At 40.6% G+C, this 14,446-nt stretch overlaps 1 protein-coding gene across 3 annotated transcripts in view; it reads left to right on the top strand.

The window, feature by feature from the left end:
* Positions 1 to 4,084, top strand: part of GPM6A (glycoprotein M6A) — a 178,267-nt gene extending 174,183 nt beyond the window's left edge. For all 3 annotated transcript variants that reach the window (XM_079991445.1, XM_079991443.1, XM_079991444.1), the window contains one exon: positions 1,866 to 4,084. In XM_079991445.1, coding sequence (XP_079847571.1) covers positions 1,866 to 2,018 — 153 coding nt within the window. In that variant the 3' untranslated portion in view covers positions 2,019 to 4,084. The remainder of the gene's footprint in view (positions 1 to 1,865) is intronic.
* The last annotated feature ends 10,362 nt before the right edge of the window (positions 4,085 to 14,446 follow it).

Genomic DNA, 14,446 nt, shown 5'->3' with positions numbered 1-14,446 from the left:
TAGTCAACATGCCCAGTGACTCCACAACAGGTTTTATCTCAAGTCAGGTAGGACAGCATCCTGAACTTTGTTGGAAAGGCTCAAGAGCTGCAGAGCTTGCTGGTTCCCAAAGCTTAGGAGGAGTTACTTATTTGGACTTTGACAACAAAGCAATGAAACCCTATGATGGTTTTGGATTTATGCACTGAACTGCCCTGAGATATACGGGTATAGGACCGCATACAAATTTAATGAAAAAAATTAAAATCCAACATGCAGATTTCAGCATGGAAACTGAAACCCACCCAATTCAGTTCTAATTTCGTTGTCCCTGAGAGGGGGCAATGACAATAAAGATATTATTATTATTATTATTATTATTATTATTATTATTATTATTATTTTGTGTCCTACATGCCTCCTTTGAGTAACAGAGCCTGCCTTCTGGTACATGGCAGGTTTTTGTGCACAAACACTCTACAGACTTTTAACACATATAGTCATGCAAGTAGAGAAAAGAATGCTGTGGGAAGTGACTTAGACTCAAATTCTACTAGCCCAGAAGATTAAATCAGTTTCTCATACAAAAAACCCCCACAAAAACTCAAGGCATCAACAATGTCTAAAAATAAGGAAAAGTGCCTTGCCTTGTATATATCCAGAAAGCCTTGACATGACACACTTAAGCTTTAGGGCAAGCTGCTCATAAAAGTGTAAAATTCAATTACACAGGAGCCTTTTAGTGACAGTGTTGTCCAGTGAATTGTTAACAGATGGAAGAGAAAACCCCACAAACCTCAAGCTACCTGCTTGAAAGAAAAGGAGAACTCAGTCTTCTGCATGTGGGCTTCCATCATCCTGAAATCGACAGTCATTTCAGAACTAATTAGTGTAGATATGAGAATAAGTCTACATAGTAGGATAAAGTTGCCTTGACTATGTGCCTGGCTTGTGGAACCTCACCTTCCTTCATGAAACCAAATGAAAACTAGATCAAATGAAACTAGATCAATGTCATTCAGGATATAAGCATCTTTTCAAAATGCCTTGGCATTGTTTTAACTTCTGTCAAGCAGGAGGGCAGACTTGTCAATGAGAGCAGGGATAAGAAATGAGGAGAAATGGCAAGGGATACCATTATGGGAAGTGGAAAGACGATGACTAGGGCTGCATGAAATAGTTGAAAGTAGCATGCTGAAAATAAATTACCATGCCAAAGATTAATGCTGTTCTGCTGCTTTTTGAAATCTGATTGTGCCTACAGCAGCTTCTTCCTCCTCTTCCTTGACCTTATTTGTCCAACTGGCTATAATGACCTTTGTGATCTTGCTTATGGGATGCCAGAACATCATATTGTCTGTTGTAGCACTGTGACATCATGAGCAAAATTGTTTGGCTAACCACAGCTATTTGAATCAAAGAAAGGTGTGCAAATGAGGGTGAACATAGTGGAGGCAAAGAAGGACACTGGTAAACAACATGGAAACAGATTGAATGTATTTGCAAGAAGTCACAGTAAACAGAGACTTGTGCAAACAAGCACAAAATAAAGCATGGTCAATGCCTCCAGCTTCTCTTCTCCTGGAATACCATTTTGCCTAGTGAATACCATTGTCCCAGCCCAGCCTTTCAACTCTCATCAGCCCCAGCCAGCCAAAGAAGTTTTGTAGGTATCTGGAAGGCATCGAGTTGGCAAAGGCTGTTCTAGCCAATTGTTCTCTTTTTAGGTAAGGGCTGGAATGTGGCAGAGTCCAATAGAATCTGGCTTGGTGTGATGAAATGTGAAATAAATGTGATGAAATTCCATGGCATCTCTCTCTCTCTCCCTCCCTCCCTCCCTCCCTCCCTCTCCCTCTCCCTCTCCCTCTCCCTCTCCTCTCTCTCAGGTTCACTACCTTATGGTTCTGTCCGCCAACTGGGCCTATGTGAAAGATGCTTGCAGAATGCAGAAATATGAGGATATTAAGTCAAAGGAAGAGCAAGAGCTCCACGACATTCATTCTACCCGCTCTAAAGAGCGACTCAATGCATACACATAAGAAAAAACCTTGTCTTACTTTCTACCATTGAATGATTTGTTGTTTAACTAAAGGCCATCCATCTATCCATTAAAAAAAACAAAACAAAATGAAAAGTGCTTCTCACAAAAGATAGCTAGGGTGACATCTACATCACCCCTGTACAATTCTTGGTTGCCTAGCACTTGGTTTTCCTAATTAGTTAATAGCTTGTGTGATCAGTCTCTACTACAAAGCTCCCGAAACAGCCCTTTCCCGAATCCTAAAGTGATTATTTTCTGTTAGATCAAGAATACTAACTACTGTCAAATACGGAGATGTGTTTGATTTTTTTTAAATCACTTTGTATGTGTTATGCATAACACCTTTTTGCATTGTTTCTTATATGTTTTTGAAAAGGAAAAAAAAAAGCTTTTTATACTTTTTAGTTTGGATTTTGGTAAGTACTTTAACTACAGGTATACTTCAAAGGGACCACGGTACATCACGTACAATTTCTAGAGGAGGCACACTGCTGACATTCCTTCAGATTTGGAAATCTCGCCAGGTGGACCGGTGGGCATCTTGACAGAGAGGGGTCCTGAGAACATTTTAAACAATCAAAGGTGCAATTTCTAAATTTGTAAGAGTAGGTAAAAAACAAAACAAAAAGAAGTGCTTCTTATCTTTGTTAACATTGTATGATTCTTCTTCATGTACTTAAACAGAGTATTCTTCTCTCTTATCAAAGTTCCATTGGTGGCTATTCATGTTTATATTGTGAGCATGCAGACCGTGGTGCTTGTAATGCATGGCCATTTGTCTTTTTCAAAGCGTATTACCTTCCGCGGTTACCTTCCAAGAGTCGCAGTGTATAGAACCAATGTTACATACAGCTATGCGTAGGTTTCTGCAGAATGATCGCTGTAATCCCACAATGGTTATGCTGAATTGAAGCTGTTCATGTGCCGATGTGAGCAATTGCTGCTTAGCTACATTTATGAAAGTGATATATCTATAATACAGCAACCTCTTAAAGAGTCAGAAGTCTTTTTACCTGCTTTAAAAATTTAAGTGGATTGCACCTGTCTGAACTATACATATACTGTATGTGATATATTTAAAGGAGGCTTCCATAAATGTAATAGCTTGGCTTGTAGCTTTCCTACACACATACTGGTTTACCTGTCTTATGTTAAAGTGAGGTTAATGGCTGCTACTGGACCTATTGTTTGGAAGTGTTAGTAATATATTTGAACCTTTATTTTGAGTAAGAAAATATTAAGAGAAAAGTCAGTAATGTTAATCTGAAAGAAGTACCTGTATTAAAAAGAAAAAAAGAAAAACCATACAAAAAAAGGGGGGACATCAGTATTATTGGACCAAAATTGGTGTTTTTAATTTTCTTTTTTCTTTTGCCTATTTCTAATGCTACAAGAATGCTGTAAAGTGTCTTTTAAAGTGATGTATCCTGACAAGACATTTTTGTCAGCGTTAAAAAAAAATCCTAGCTAGTTTTGTGCACTTATTGGACCATTGTGAATTCTCTCTCAGTGTAAGTGCATTTCTAATAAAAGTTCTTGAGTAAAACTCTTCTTTGTACTATTACTAGTCATGCATCATCAGTAATTTTTAACAATTCTTGTAGTAGGTAGAGGGTAATACTATAGTTACTTGTGGCATGTTTATGCATCAAGTAGTATTAGTTAATTTTGATTTTTTTTAATTATAATTTTTTAACTTTTTTTTACACTTTACTGTCTTACGGGGTCAACATTTTCTGATATGTGCAGTACCAGTATTTACAGTTCTGCAGAAACTATTATGAACCTCTTTCGATTCTATATTGTAGTGTTTCAGTTTTGTGTCTTAAAACAGTGTGATGATTTTTAAAACAGTGTCTTTTAAACTCCTGTAATGATGTTGATGCTTTTGGCTTTTCTCTGGTATTAGAGTTTGTATTTTCACAAAGAATGCTTTGTAGCAGGCATTACAATTAATCTGTTTTGTACATAAATGTGCCAACAGCTTGATGGTGGCGTTTTTGAAATGTAGAACCAAGTGCTTGCAAAAATGTAATAAATACACTTGTGTACTTTGTGTACTTATTAGTTGTCCGTGCTTCATTTTTCACCTTTTGATATAAAATTTTATGTATTGGAAATTTCAGAGGGGAAACGTGCTCTTGATAAGTTACTGTTTTCTTGTTTTTCAGAAGGAACATTTCCCAACCTGATTGTTCTGTCAAGAGTGTATTAAATCTAAAGGCTTTGCTTTCAGGTTTTAATGGAGCTTCATCAGAGCCCCAGTACTGGTCAGGTTTCCACCATTCCTTTTAATATCAGGGACAACTTTGCATGTACATCCTCAGGAGAGATTCCACAGGACTTAGGATCCTAAAGTATCACCTTTGAGTTGGGATTGTGTTGTTCCTGCATTCTTCCTTCCTACTTATCTCAGGCACTTGTAGTCAGGGGCAGAGCATCCTGTTTCACCATTTGAGGCAAAACGGGCAATGCTCCCCTGCCTCTGCCACCACCTCTGCCAGCTGCAGAGAAGCTGGTGAAATTTCGCACGCTCCACAAGATCTCACACGATTTTGGTGAGATCTCATTGGAAATCAGTATTGATGCTGGTGCCATTTCTCTGCCTGTGGCAGAGGCAGTGGGACAGGTGAGGGTGCCACCTTGGAGGCTTCCGCTTCCTGAGGCAGTGGCCTCATCCCACCTAATGGCTGTGCTTGTAGTGCCAGCCTGTAAGCCATGCCAAGCAACTATGTCAAGTCCTTCAGAGGAATCTGCCTTTGGCTGAGATACCTCTCAACCAGTTGCTTTGAACTGCAAGTGGGGGAGTGTTGTTGTACTCAGGTCCTGCTTTCAGATTTCCTATGGAGGGGAACCTTTGGCCCACCAGTTCTTTCAGAACTACAGCTCCCATCATCCCTGGCCATTATCTATGTTTGTTGGGGCTGATGGGAGTTGTAGTTCAGAAACATCTGGAGGACCACATGTTTCCTACACCTTCCATAGGTCACTGGGAAACAGGATGGTGGACTAGATGGGCCTTTAGCCTGACCAATCGGGACTCTTCTTTTGTATTTAGGTATTTCCTTTTCAATGGGTTGTGGCTGGGTTCTCAGTGCTTTGTCTTATGACAGAAATCCTGTCAGCTCCAATTCTACCCTTCCTCACATTGGAATGCTTCATATTTGTTTCAGCAGGGAATACTGAGAATACAAACAGGCTCTTTTCAATAAGCTAAAATCAAAGCTTCGGCAGTTATATTTCCCTCTCGGCATTTTATGGGCTGTGTGTGCAAGTTTTGAACCATCTCATGATTTATTTCAGTGCACTGACAGAATAAGCAGCTTCCTCTGAGCAGTGAATGGAATCTTTGAGACTCGAGCAGGAACCTTAAAATTGTTCTGGTAAGTTCAGATATTGGGTGTACAAAATGTTGCCATAGTATGCAGTGCTCTTGTTTACTGTGGCAGCCTCCCAGCCTACCAGCCATGCCTTCATTCAGAACACTCCATTCCATCTACCACCCACCCCAATAGGCACTGAGCAATCTTTGACCACTGAGTATTCTCAAATTGTTTTGGGGGTGTTGTGCGAATTTTCTCTACTTCCACATTTTTCAAAAACATTATGTTTGTTACTTCTGTTAACCTTGGGGACCCCACAAACCTCTTGATACCTGCCTTTTGCACATGGCTAGTATCATTTTGGTTACATAAGCAATAGCACTCACAGCCCAAACATCAGAAATACAGGGCACCTACAGAAGTGCTTGAGGAAGGAATCCATATTCTAATTACAACATGCATTTCTATCATGTTACACTTTTGTCTGTTTGTCACTGATTGGCTAATAGGAGCATTGTTTTCTAGAAAATGTGAGATGCAGTATTTGAAAAGGATTCTTTTTTTAAAGGAACCTTTTTCAGCATCGTGCCTTTGGAGTCAATTTATTATTTTATGAATCTGTCATGGATTCTCTAAAAGCTGTCTTATGTGTCAGAAGCCCACAATATAAGAATAGACCTTGGTTCAGAATAACATCAGATCAAAGATAATTGATATTCTATTTCTTATGCCATAAATAAACATTATTTTGGAGTGGGTATCTTCTTTGCAAAAAAGTTCAAGAAATTGGAATGACAGTGTCTCATTAGTTCTTAGCCTTGGGTGTTACTGATATCCATAAATTGGATGATTATGCACATATGATAATACAGTTTATACTGAATGTATGACTGCAAAGCTATCTTAATTTTTTATGAGCAATCTATGGCTACTGTGTATCCTCAGTCCTAAAAAAGGTAGTAATGAGTATCATTATTTCAACAGTTTTTCCACCACCATATTGTTGATATATTCTGTGTGTTCAGGTTGATTCGACCACTATTCATCTGAGCTTTTTTGAATGCTATCCTATACCTGCTTATCTGGGAGCAAGCCTCACTCAGTGGGACTTACTTTTGAAAACTGATATAAAAATTGGGGTTTGGCTTTTGCTGCCAAACAGACAAATAAATAATCAGCCTTGCTTTTCACTGGATCCAGTCTCCATCCATTTTTCTCTGACCGATCATGGACTTAGATCATGGGCAGAGTCATATGGGGAGTTGGGCAGCAAAAGCCATTTCTGTCACGTCACACACTCAATATTTCATTTGCTCTACTCGCTGTCTCTCTCTTGTAACCAACTTTGGTGGTGAATCAAACAAGACTTGAATCCACAATATTTGTTAACAATTGGAGAGGGTTTTTTCCTTGTGGTTGGTAGGGTAGAAGGCAGGGAGGTCAACAGTAGGTGGAACCAGCCAGATCCAATGAAAGGAGCTAGAAGCAATGATGGACAGAGCTAACTAATTCTGTTGTTGTATTTGTCCTGGCCCCAGCTGAGTTTTACAAAGGCAACCCTGAGATTAAGGAGGAGAAGTCTGACAGCCACTGCCACCCACTGGACTGGATGCAAGCAAGCAAGCAAGGAGGCAGGCAGGTGGGGCTGGCTGAGGGCAGACTGAGCTTGGTGGGACAATGTCCCATCTGCCCCAATGCATCAGCCTCTACTGTTCATTAATGTTGTTACAGGCCACCCCAATCTCCACCGAACAGGAGCTAGATTCCAGAGGTCTTGGCACTTAACCAGGGATTGCATCCCTTTGGAATAAGGTATGGTGGAGACTGTAGGGTCTTTAAGAAATATGATTTAATTACACATATTTACACCTACGTTTAGGTGTAAGAGACACCCCAGTAGTGTCTCTTGTTCCTCCCATAGCCAGCAAGTAGGCTTGAAATAAGTGTTTTTGATTTTCCCAACCCACCCCCAAGCCTAACAGCTTTTCTCATAGACACCAAATCCAGGGGGCCCTGGATGGTTGAGCACCCACAAAAGTTTCAGTGTGGGTGCTTGGCCAAGCGACCCAAAGCACTAAAGCAGGGTGCTCTGTTGGGCCCTCCCACTGCAGCGGCGTCATGTGGCATGTGCTGCACATGATGTCACACACACATGCTGAGCACCCACAGTGTTGGATGGAATCCTGCACACTTGGTCTTCCCTCTCTAACTGCAGTCTCCAGGAAGATTACTCCCTTCCTCAACAATTAAGCTTGCAAATCCTTGTCCCGGAGCCAGTAGAAGACTCTTTTGAAACCTAATTACAGTGTCAGGTGCTGTTAGAGTTCACAGCTGTAGATGAGAGGGACAACATTTCCCTTTCCCGCATTGACTGTTCCTCGCTGAAATTGCCTCTCCTTAGTTGAAATTGGGCTTTAAGGGTGCTAAGAAAAGTCTTCTTTGGAATCTAATTGTGGCACAAGGGTATTTTTTGGAAGGGGGAGTCACAGTGGGGAAATGAAGAGTTAACTTTTCTCTTCCTAGTTGTAAACCCCCAGATTTTCCCCCATGTCACAATTAGGGTTGAATAGAAGACTTCTTTCAAGCTAAATTGCAGCTGGACGACAGTTGGGGGGAGGCTGTGGGTGCATGTGCACCCATGGGTGCTTCATTGATGACCTATGAGCTACAGTTAAGTAAGATGCAAGGCATGTATAGAAACTTATTAGCTCTTCTAAAAGGTATTTGCCTTGTTACCTTCCAGCTCAGACAGCTTGAAGTAATGGGAGTGCAGTCAAAGCTATTCAAGGATTAATAGTGCATGTCCTAGCTTTGCACATTAGTCAAAGCTAGCTAGGGGAATGTTTACTAGTAATGGCAAAGGATTTCCTGACTTGGAAAGGCTTATTTTGACAGAAGCTAAGAACTTATATTAGCATTGCAAGAAAATAAGCCCATTTGTTATTTAAGTTTGCATAATATAAAAGGAAATGGAATACAGGAAATGCGTTATATATAAAATGGGAGAAAGCATTTCATTAATCAGTCCTTGGGAAAGTGATGGTAGTTAAGCTTTGCCATAGTGCGCTGGAAATAGGCAAGCGTGTTCACAGTGTAGGACCACACGAATGCTCTATTTGTTAATGTAATTGTGGCTAATTATCATTGTTTTAAAGCTAATACTTCTGAGTTCAGTTCAGTTCATTTAGAGCCCTCCAGAGGGAATCATTTTTATTTCATCTTAGTGAATGTTTAGTGAGTGTTGTTCACAAGATTCACATGTAAATTTATTAACTTATTTAGAGTATTTATACAGTATAGACTATGCTATAAGAAAGCCTTGGGATGGACATAAGAAGAAATAAAACAATTTAAAGTGTAATCTCTTTCTCTTTCTCTCTCTTTGTCACACACACATAGACAGACATGGAGCAGCATCAGTTATAGAGAGAGAGATTAAAGCTAAAACAGATTAAAAGTTCATGGAAAATTTTAAAAATTGCCTGGCACTGAAATTAGCCCAGATAAGCCACAGCTTGGGAATCATGACTGAAAAGGCCCTTGCTGTATCTCATGAATAGGCAAACTCAGCCCTCCAGATATTTTGGGACTACAACTCCCATCATGCCTGACAACTTGTCCTGTTAGCTCGGGATGATGGGAGTTGTAGTCCCAAGACACCTAGATGGCTGAGTTTGCCTATGCCTGCTGTATCTCATTTGTTGGGTGCATTTGGAGAAACAGCTTCAAAGATCTCAAGGTCTGAGTAGGCACATGTGTAGGGAGGTGATCTTTCAGGTCCCCTGGTTCCAAAAATTGAAGGGGCATAGTTAAAAGTCAAAACCAGAATTTTGCATTTTACCTGGAACAGTCTGGAGCTAATGAAAATTGTGAAACACCAGCATGGTGCACTCACATCAATGAGCCCTTCTTAGCAATCTTACAGCCTTAGTTTGAATTAACTGAAGTTCTTGGACCATTTTAAGTTACCCCATGCACAATGCATTGCAGTGGTCCAAGAATGAAGTTATCTGGGCAGCAACATCTCAAGCAAGGCTCTCCTTGCTCAGGTAAGGCTGTATCTGGCATACCAGCCGAAACTACAGACAAGCGCTCCAGAGAGACAGAATGCACATCCAGTAGCCAAGACAAATCAATGAGCACTGAGAACCTGGTTCTTTAAGGCAGAAGTAGGGACCCTCTTCCAGCCTGGGGGCCATGTGTCCTTGTTGGCAATCTATTGGAGGATGCATGCCTGTGAGATAGCTGATTATGCCTTCAGTTAATTGGTAGATGTTTCAGTGTCTATCAGCTGCTACATTGCTCACAATTGATGCATTGCCATGTTATTAAAGACCAGGCACAGGCAAATCCAGCCCTCCAGATGTTTTTGGACTACAACTCCCATCATTCCTGACCACTGGTCCTGTTAGCTAGAGATGGTGGGAGTTGTAGTCCCAAAACATCTGGAGGGCTGAGTTTGCCTAGGCCTATTAAAGACTATAGTAAGAAAAAGGCTCCTAAGCAGTTTGCAAAACATAAAAAGCAATTATAGAACAATGGTCCTGTAGTCAATAATTAAAAATGCACCATAATTGAAATACACAAGGAAACAATCCCATTAAGCCATTAAAACATGGGTGTCCATAATTAAAATATGCAATAAAGCGATCTCATTAAAACAACACAGCAATTAAGACAGGAGAGTCAAGTTGAAAGATCGTGGAAGTGCTGATGTAAACAGGTGCACCTACAAAAGCTGACGGGATGCCAGTCCACATGTGATCTCTCTCGTTTCATCAGAGAGTGCATTCCACCACACTGGTAGCATCAAGTCCACCTATGGGTCACTACAAGCTGATACTCACCAAACTGCGGTCAGACTAACTGGGTTCCATTTATTGATCTTAATGTCATTACTGGGCAACAGAGGGGAAGTTGGTTTTGCAGGTAAGCTTGTCCAGAGTTTTTCAGGGCCTTGTATGGAAATAACAAGACCTTAACTCTGGCTCAGTGGCTAATTGGCAGCCAATGGAGATCTCTTACATGGTACTCAATGCTCGGGCCAGGGCATTCTGCGCTATCTGCAGCCTCTGGACCATCCGTACAGAAAGTTGATTGCTGTCTCCTCCATGAATTTGTCAAATCTTCTTTTTAAAGTCATCCAAGCTGGTGGTCACCATTGCCTCCTGTGAGAGTGCGTTCCATAGTTTGTGCTGTGTGAAAAAGTACTTTCTTTTATCTGTCTGGAATCTTCCAACATTCAGCTTCATTAAATGTCCATGTGTGTTACGAGAGAAGAAGCAACACTTTTTCAACTCTACAATATTTTCTTTAACGTGAGGTAACCAGAACTTTAAACGGAATTCCAGAGGCTTAGGTGAGGAGCAGCTAGTAAATAAATAAATAATGCAGTTACACCATAGATGTGTATAATGGCATTATGCTGTTGCTAGTTTGATTTCCAGTTCCTTTTTAAGCATTCCATCATTGCCTTTTTTCACAGCTTCTATGCACTGGGTCAATGTCTTTTTTGAACTGTCTATTATGACTCCAATATCTCATTCCTCATCAGTCACCACCAGTTCAGACCCCAACTGTGCTTAAGGATCAACCCAAACTTTTGAAAGTTTCCACCCTTAAGCAACTTTCAGAAGAGTGGGGGGACTTTTTGTTTTTTAAGGCTGTTACTATAAAGAAAAATATATTTTAATACTCCACAAACAGAGAAAGTTAAATGCATGGGCAGCTTTAGTTCTTTACGTATCAGTTTAATTCGCTGTTTTTATTTTGTTTTCAATTTGTTGCTTTTCAAATTAGTATAGAGATTTCGATTTCTACAAGGCAGAAAAGTCAAGCAGCATTTATCTAAACAGGGAAGTATTTTTTCCATCAATGAATGTTTGCAAACACTTTCATTCTCATTCAGGTCTTTCTGGAACTTATTTATCAATCCCCTTTACATTCCTTTTGAAGCAACCTCCTCCTCTCTCCCCCACCACGAGCCATAAAACTTCTAATATCCAAATATCACAAGAACACTGTAGGGCTGTGGTGAAACTATATCAGCAATGCATTCTGTTGAGAGAAGTCTTGAATAAAATGCACTCTCCTGTGCCATCCTAGAAAAAACAGGTCTTTATTTTGTTTTGTGGAGTTACAATGTTCTGGAATACCCTGCACAGCTGTGACACTTGCAGGTCATGATGGTTTTTTTGTAAAATCAGGTGACTTTGAGCAACCATTCTAGGCATTCTGATGTTGGACATGGCTTCCATCCGCTCACCTCTCCTCTTTCAAAGGAATCACAAAAATAAAATAAAATGCAGAAGAAAGTAACTACTCCATGCTCATGTCCACATTATGGCTGTAGGGAATTAGGACACCAAATGAAATGCTGGACTTGAAAAGCCTCAAAATAACACTCTTTGTTTGTTAATGGGGATGGTGAGCCCACAGGCTGGAACAGGTCCACCAAGCCATTTTAAGTAGCCCATAAGCCCCTCTCCTACCCATCACAGTGCTGAGCAGAGGTTCCTTTTCCAGCCCACCACAGTGATAGAGCGGAAATTGCTGCCTCTGTTCTTCAGAAGCCACTTTCTGAAGAGTAGACACAGTGGTTGCCCTTCTTACTGCAGTTCTGGCATGGGAAAGGTTCAAACTCTTCCATGCACCCAATGATTGATGGGTAAACCACCCCGTGGCAGCACTGGGCTGAGAGGAGGGGTTTAAACTTCACATAACCTACTGCTGTGAAGCAGCAATTTGGATTGCCATCATAGCACTGGATGGGTGGAGATGAAACTTCTTTTCTCTATCTGGCACTGCAATGGGGGTGAGAGTGCTGTGCACCTGCATGTGGGAGAGTTGAATCTAAGAAACAAAGACAAAATGAATCAGCAAAAATACTCAAGGAAGTCATGTTTCTTCTGACCAGACTAGTACCTGCCCGCACCCAAACTAATTACCTTTTAATATCTTACTTAGAAAAAATATTTTTTCCAAGGAAACCAGACAACTGGATGCCTGCTTCCAAAATCCTCTATACTATAAGACAGACCAACACAGCAGCATTTAGCCTGCTGTGAGTAAACTGAACCCCTTCTAAGGATACGTGAAACCAAAGGTTTGGCAGAGAATGAAATGGATCCATCTTTTACTTCAACAAAATTCTGAAATGAGTTGCAGAGTCTGGAACAGATTCCAAAATCCATTCCAGTCTCTTGGCACCTCCACAGCTCAGAGCACATGAATTGGAGAAGCACCTCTGAGGTGTTTTGGGATGCTCCTGGTGCATTTGGTGTAACCTGAACGTGATGCCTTCAAACAACTAAGGCATGCTTTTATGCAGCCACAGCATATTAGCCAGTATCTGCTGGGGCTGGAACACATGAGTCCTAACACAGCTCAAGGATGTCCCGGGCCATCCATAGAAGGTCCTCTCTCATGCTCAAGCCTCTGGTGCAGCTAGCAGGTGATGTTTAAACCACCCACAGGTCATGCAAGGTGCAATGAGCACATTTCTCAAGAGATCAAACTGCACTGCAATGTTGTTGGTTCTGTTCCATCTCCTTGGATTTCCTCCGTGGTAGAATTCTGGAATAACTTGAATCCCTTCTTGAATTCTCCTTTCCCTTTCTCTAGAGCTAATGCTACAAACTGCCTCCCCACCAATCATGCATAGCAGTTAAATTGGTTTTCAGTGGGTGAGAGTTAAGCAAATGCTGAAGTCATCCACTGAAATAGACACCCTTAACTTTTGTGGATCATGTTTGCCCCTGTATGAGGATCAGGCCCAGAGCTTGAATTCAATTTCTTTCTATTGTCACAGCAACGGTTTACAATTGAAGAACATGCTCGTTAGAGTCAATGTATTTATAGCAGCCAAAATAACATTTCAGCCCACAGCATATAGTTGTTTATAGATACCATGTACCAAATGTGTTTTTCTCTTACCTAAGTGGGGAGAAATGCTATTGTGTCCTCTGCAGCATTAAATTACCAATTGGGTCTGATAAACTGAGATCCTCAGCCTGTTGTGTGAGTGATGCTCGTCTGGGTTTTAATTATCATTCAGGACATGTTTTGCCTGCAAATTTATTCTGTGTTGGCTTTCTCTTTTGGGAAGAAAAGCTAGCAGAAGTGAATGTGTGTGTTTCCAAGCCCTCCTGGATTTAAGTCACTACAGAAAGGCTTTACTAAAATGCTAGATAGCTGTGGTGCTTAATCAGTAAAGAGGGCGTTTAGTCTGAAAGAATCTCAAACCTACTGAAGAATGGATGCACTCTTCCTGTCTCCATAGAGCCTGATTTTCTGAATTTTAATGAAGACGGGAAAATGGCTGAACAACAGAATGAAGCAGAAGAGGAAGACTGGGAGGGACATGCTTCTTTGAAACTTGCAAAATACTGACATCTAGTGACCACAAACATGGATCACAAATTCAAGCATGGATTTAGGGAATACCTTACTGGATTACGTAATCAATTGGGTTGAACTGAATTGACGCTGTATCTAGTAAGACACCAAAATCCGTCTTCACTTTTTCTAATATTTGAACTATTTTGTCTTGCCTGTCCTAAGACTTACATAGCTTTGATGAGACGTGCTGGTGTATTGCGATGTTTCCACAGTCAATATTTTTCATGCACAGCTTTGTATCTGACTTCTTCACCCTATGTTCTTTAAGCAAAGCCTAATTATTACCTAATTAGCAAAATGTGCTTTGCCGTCCTGCTGCCTTCCCCCCCCCGAAGAACAGATTCGTTCAAATCATAGCAACAGAGGAATGTGGCGGCAGCTTCTTTTATTTTTGCTCTGAGCTAAAATAAAGGATGTAAAGTTCAATCATGCTTGCTTATAGTATGTTACAACCTCTTTTATGGACTACATAATCTTTTTTCCCCTCCTAGAAATCAGAGATGGTGGTGTCAGATGAGGGGGCACTGTATGTGTAAAACATTTTTAATAACTTGAGCTGCACACACTGGGACATTCTGAAGTAAGCATATCTAGGATCAAACTATTGATGGCTCAGTCAAAGGCATTACTTCTCTATAACTGGTTTTTTTATATAAAAAATTTACTAGTGATCAAACTGAGACTTTTAGTTTAATTGTTGCCT

This window comes from Podarcis cretensis (genome assembly GCF_951804945.1).
Source record: "Podarcis cretensis genome assembly, chromosome: 9".
Taxonomy (NCBI): domain Eukaryota; kingdom Metazoa; phylum Chordata; class Lepidosauria; order Squamata; family Lacertidae; genus Podarcis; species Podarcis cretensis.
The sequence above is the reverse complement of the archived record's forward strand: the minus strand, read 5'-3'. Positions and strand labels throughout refer to the sequence as shown.